We start from the raw sequence: 6,677 nt of genomic DNA, 5'->3' as shown, positions 1-6,677 counted from the left end.
CAATGAATCTAAATGAAACTTTTCAAAATAATTTTCATGTTTCAGTAAAGGAATTTTTGTGACGATTCTGATAGGGTGTGGATTCAAAGGAAAACGTCTCTGACCAAATATTTCAAAAACTGATCAACTGATCTGAATGATAGTTTCGCGAAGATTTAAACAAGTTACAAGGAAGAAATGAATAAAGTTTGGTGACGATCCAAATTCGGGTGCGAATTTTGAGGATAATTAAAAATGCTAAGGTCCCAGACCCTAATAGCTGTAAAAATGTATTAATGGATCTAAATGAAACTTACCAGAATAGTTTGTTATGTTTCAATGAAGACATTTTTTATTATTGTTTTTATTATTATTATTATTATTATTATTATTATTATTATTATTATACTTCCTGATGCTACTTTTATTGCTATTGTTATTTTCATTTCAGGAATAACTGAAGTATATGCAACCACTTTGTTAAAATATGGCAACAACCAAAGGTAGACAAAATTAAGTTGATTTAAACATGATTTTATTAATGTTAATGTAATTTCCTATGAAAAGATTAAATAAAGTTTATCTATATACTTTTTGAAGTTATTGTGTAAATTTAAATGAAAATATTTAGTATTATTTATATCTAAAAGATAATGTAGGTAACAAAATTTAAAATGTGAAATTACCTGCCTACACCATTGGCACTGTTGAGACAAGCGGTAGTTCACGCATGCGTCTTTAAGGCGTTCTTCCACTGGTAGTCAGGTATAAAAAAAATACCTATTTCATGCATAATATCTAACTAATGTGGACCCATCTTTTAAAAGGTGAACCCATTTTAAACTTAATAATAATAATAATAATAATAATAATAATAATAATAATAATAATAATAATAATAATAAAAATAATAACGTATTTATATAGCACCTAACAGATTACAGATCCCTCTAGGCGCTTTACAATTCTTAATTTAATTTAATTTAATTTATTTTAATATAGACCACTTTAAAAGTTTGGATCCATTTTACACCTAAAATATAACTAATGTGGACCCACATTTTGAAAATTGGACCCATTAAAAAGATTACATAATTTATACATAAAATCTAAATAATGTGAACCTATCTTTTAAAATGTGGATCCATCTCATGCGTAGAAACTTATACATTTTTGGGACCCATTTTACACATAAAATATAACTAGTGTGGACCAACCTTTTAAAAAAATGGACTCATTATAAAACTTTACGTATTATGTGCCTAAATTCTAACTTTTTAATTCCATCTTTTGAAATGTTGACCAATTTCCAGCTTTTTTACCTCCTTTTCCCTTTGTATAAAACTAAATAATGTGCACCGTTTTAAAATATGGGACCCGTTTTAGCAATTAAATGAACACACATTTTAAAAAGTAAAGCAATTGAACAAGTTTTACCTAATTTATGTATTAATGTAATTAATTTTTGCTCTGTAATTATAAAGAAATGTGAAGACATATTAAGCGGAATAGCCCCATAGGTGACCAGTGCTACCGGCTGCTACCGGTCTTAAAACTAACTATTTAGTATTCTTACATTGATGCAAACACAATTGTAAAATGCAAATGGAATCAACATTCACTTTCTTCTTTTATAGGAATATCTAAGGAAAAATTCAAACTTCTTAAATCGGATGTGTCACAATGGTATGACGACAACAGATGTCTTCCTATGTTGAAAGTATTGTACAGAGATCTCGTGAACTTAAGTGAACTACCTAAAATTACAGATACGAAGGGCTTGCTGGATTATTTGGATACTAATGGTTATCTGCGTCAGACAGATCTTAGTATTATATATGACACCATCAACATGACTGGAAAGTATGGTCTTCAATATAAGATTAAAGAAAACCTAGAAACATTTCCTGATGTTAAGGAAATACAAATTTCTTCAACATTTAAGGACCACAGAAAGAGGCTAATGAAATTTGGCATGCGCCTTACTCCAAACGATGTGAAAAGGATAGATGGATTGATTAATACACCTAATCGTAATTATCCCGACAGCTGGAGCATGATCACTCATCTGGAAGATAAGAAAATAATAACTACTTTTGGTAGGCCTATCACTTAATCGAAATAGATAGACATATCCGTGTCAAAGGGTATAATTATTGTTTAATAATGGCTATATAAAATTCAATTGACTAACTATAATTTTTTGAAATTAGGGAAAACAGTAATCCTATGTATTTAGATAATATTAAACCTGTCTCTTATACACATCTCGGTAATATAGGCCTACATATTTAAGGGGACACTTTTTTTGTAACACAACAATTACAATAACTCAAAATAATAATGTATTCAGTTTATATTTTAAACTATAACTTAACATAAAACCAGATTTTTTTTTAATTTCTCATGATCCTTAACATAGACATCGGTAGGCCTATAGGCTTGTGTCCTTGGAAAAGGCACTTTACTAGTACGTTCGCCTCTCTCCACCCAGGAGTATATGGGTATGTGGTAGGATCATGTGGCATTGCAAGTATTAGTCTGTGTCGTCATTAAATTACATGCATGACTAGGAATACTCCCCTGGGAGTGGAGAAGGTTGCACTTTGTGCTGGTTCGATTATGGATCCGTTGACCAGGGGTAATAATAACAACATCGCCAGCGCCTTGTATCACTTTTCAAAAGGCGCGGTATAAATCTCTATATTATTATTTTTCATTATTATTATTATTATTATTATTATTATTATTATTAATATAAAAAATAATAATAATTATATTAATAATAATAACAATAATAATAATAATTATTATTATTGTTATTATTATTATAACAATAATATTAATAATAATAATACATTATTATTATTATAAATATTATTATTATTAGGCCTAATACATGTGTCATTTTGTATAATTTTTTTTTACCAATAGATAACGGAATTAATTTGTGTGTTCTTGTGTTATACGTTCATATAGAATTATAATTATAATTATTAGAATTATAAATGCTAAAGTTATATTTCAATTATAAATAAATCAATTAAAGAATAGGAGGTAAAAAGGCATTACTTCAGCAGTTAAGTGAAAGGACCCATGGTATAAAAGGTTCCTTTTACATTGAATTTTATCTATATTTTATGACTCCTAATATTTTTTGTCTTATGCTAGACTTACATTCACACTCAGTTCGCAAGCGAACAACTGGAACGGAATCCCAAGACGAAGAGCCTAAAGAAAAAAGCAGACGTGTTGCACCTATTCCAACGTCTGGTAACACTTACTTATTGGATTTCGCCTTTAGAATTATTGCTTTTTGGGTTTAAAATTATTGCTTTTTGGGGGCTGGGGGCGCAGTTTGAAAATGTTGCTATAATTTTCGCCGACTGCCTGCCAGCATTATTTGTTTAAATTATGACTTAATTGATTATATAACATTGTATTACTCTGATGATAAAGGCCTATTGCTTTGAAATGAATTAATTGTAGATTATAACAAATCGACTAAAGTTAGTATACCATTTATCTTTCAGAAATCGGCGAAAGTAGTTCCCAAAATGTAAGTGATTTTTTTGTTTTTGTTAATTTGTTTATTTCTCCTCTTTCGTCTCAATATAATCTATTGTACAATGTATTTTGTTTTTATAATAATGCAAATGCAAGTCGTAATCTGAGTCTGAAATGTCTAAGAAATGGGGAGAAATTATTAGTCGCCGTAATTTACATCCAAAACTAAGAGTGTAGGGCCTATCGCATTTAATTTCCGCTGGATTGATATTTTAACTATAAACTACAATTATTTTAACGCAATCCTAATACTTACTGCAGCTGTATTATTACTTTATAGACTAGATATCAAACACTTACTAGAAAAAAATAAGAAACGTTAATTGTTTAGGCCTATTCATTTTTATGATTGTTTTGTAGAAGAAGGGGTATATAATGGTAAGCTACTCCTGGAACAACAAAAAGTAAGTTACCTACATTATAATAATGGTATATACAATTATATTACTAATTTGTGATGATGATGATGATGATGATGATGCGATGATGATGATGATGATGGTGGTGGTGGTGATGATGATGATGATGATGATGATGATGACGATGATGATGATGATGATGATGATGATGATGATGATGATGATGATGATGATGATGTAGAGAACCGTAAGGATAATGACGACAATAACATGACGATGTTGAAAAAAAATTATTGTCGATGTAACAAATGGTCTGGCACAGCGGAAACGGTTTGGTTAACCTCGAGGTCGGGGTTTCAATCCCTCGCTATACATTTCGTTTGTGTCCTTGAGAAGGCATTTTATGCATTGCTTCTCTCTACCCAGGCGTATAAATGCATAAACATTTAAGCACGTGGACCCAATGACCAGGGAAATGAAACGCTTTGTATTTACAAAGAAAAGGCGCTATAAAACTAATATATATAATAAATAAATACAACATAATAGGCCTATAAAAACATCAACATGCAAATTTGAAACGAAAACAATTAATTTGTGATCGTCAATTAGCACAAAACAGCACTGTAAGAAGCGTTGTATAGACATAAACCGATTTTAAATCTGTTTTTATTTATTTTATAAAGTATACCATATATTATTCGATCTTGTAGAAAAACGTATGATGCCTAGTACTTCAAAATCAGAAATATTTTTATATTAGTCGTAGATCATAGTTATCCGACAGAGAGTTTATCTTATCAAATTCATTTTGCTGTTAAATTTCTAACTAAATAAAGGTTCTTAAGACAAGACAAGCACATGTCAACTTATACTTCTGGACTCGTATTATAGACTGATTGGCCGTAGTGAAACAAGGACCTCTAACTCTAAGGTGTCATTTGTCATTGTCAATGTCATTGTTCTAGTTTTAATTTCTATTTATGGAATTGTGCCTAAATACTTATATTTCGTAATCTACGAACAGGCGGTGCACTGCCCCATCTCTTAACGTCGTTTTCGTTCATTTGTGTAGTACAGAAGACCATACCTTACCTTACATTACCTTACCTTACCGCTCCTTTTTCCTAACTGTGGAGATTGAGGCTTTGTTGAGTAAAGTTTTTCCATTTCTTCCTGTCTCTGGCCACTGCTGAAGCTTCACCCCAGCTTCTCCATCCAAATTCATTTCTTTCTTTTTCGGTTGTTCTTCTCCAGATTTGGCCTTCCTCTTATTCTTCTGCCTTCTGGGGTCCACATGATAGCATGTCTGGCATAGTTACCATTTTCTTTTCGAAGGAGGTGGCCAATCCATCGCTATCTCCTCTCAGAATACAGTACCTATCGAAATTGTACCAAGAAAGTCCAACAGTCAAGACCAACTTAAAACATGTATAGGCAGATTTTCTCCGGTCTTATTTCACATAGGCCTAACTAAAATATGAGCCGTTTATTTTTAGTTCATTTCAATAAGAAAATTAATAATGAATACAAAACTCGTTTGAACTGTTAGAATATTTTAAACACACAACTACTTATCAACATACCCACTGAAATAATAATTTAAATAGATTTTATATGGTTTTGTAAAAATCGATAATAGTCAAATGATGGCAGTGACGTAGTCGTTTTTCTTTCTTGTGCTGTTATTGGTATTCATTATATAATTTGTAATTATATATAATTTTAAAGCGTCGTATACAGGATAAGCCAACGTTTGGAAAATGATTACAAGATATGGATTGATAAAACGAAGTTGGTAGGGCATATTGACGAAGCCATGGCTAAGGCTGTTAAGGAAGTTGACCTTGTTTTAGTCTGTTTATCAAAGAAGTACGAAGAGAGTGATAACTGCAAAGCAGGTAATGGTCTTTACAATAAAATTTAAATTCGAGAATTGATAATGTAACTTATCTATTTGTTTATATTGTGTTTGCAGTGTTATGCGGCAAACGTGATTTGAATAATATTAACTATTTCCGAGCTGCCTCTGTACTGGGATGAGTTGAGGTAAAGGCAATAAATAATGCGGAATATAGTGAGGGTAATTAAAGACTGCAAAAATCCGGCCAAATGCTGTAAGATAGATATTGATAAATCGGGTACCGTATATATATTATAAACAGTTGAAAAAACACAGACATTCCCACAGTATGCCGACTGCATAGATATAGCTTATAAACAAACAGTATATTGTCAATAATAGAATCAGAATATAAATTAACAGATAATGGAATAATGCTACATGATAAAACAGAGCATTAAGTGAGTCGCAGTGTATAGAAGTATAAAACATGCAAATATATATATATATATATATATATATATATATATAATAACATAGTAATATATAATAACACACAAATAAACATATAAATATGTAAACATGTAATATGTAATATATATATATATTGTGACATTTGTCATTGTGATTCTCAGAGGTTCGTTGCATTAAAGAATTTAAGAAAGCTTCTCTTCCACTAAAGATGGAAAAATACGATGTAGATAGCTGGGTTGCAGCCACTTTCGGCCGAGAGCTATATGTAGATTTTTCAGATGAGTCGAAGTTCGATGAATCGTTTAAAGATTTGCTGACACGTCTTGATTTAAAGTTTGCAAGCATGGTAATAATATTATCTTTTACATGACATAAGTCAAACTTCAAGCTTAAAACTCATATTTAAGCCCTACTTTCTTACTTTTAATGTTTTAGAGCTATTAATATTGTATTGA

At 30.6% G+C, this 6,677-nt stretch overlaps 1 protein-coding gene across 1 annotated transcript; it reads left to right on the top strand.

The window, feature by feature from the left end:
• Positions 1-3,145: 3,145 nt before the first annotated feature.
• LOC117114575 lies at positions 3,146-6,568 on the top strand (the record flags this gene model as incomplete). The annotated part of the gene is made up of 5 exons (XM_033258249.1): positions 3,146-3,252; positions 3,513-3,538; positions 3,907-3,950; positions 5,637-5,806; positions 6,384-6,568. Coding segments are annotated over exons 3-5 (384 nt in total), but the record flags the coding sequence as incomplete, so codon positions are not given.
• Between the last annotated feature and the right edge of the window lie 109 nt (positions 6,569-6,677).

The sequence above is a fragment of the Anneissia japonica genome, unplaced genomic scaffold (genome assembly GCF_011630105.1).
Source record: "Anneissia japonica isolate Jap-2015-1 unplaced genomic scaffold, ASM1163010v1 scaffold287836_len1076198_cov165, whole genome shotgun sequence".
NCBI lineage: Eukaryota > Metazoa > Echinodermata > Crinoidea > Comatulida > Comatulidae > Anneissia > Anneissia japonica.
Note: the sequence above shows the minus strand (reverse complement) of the source record. Positions and strands in the feature narration are given on the sequence as shown.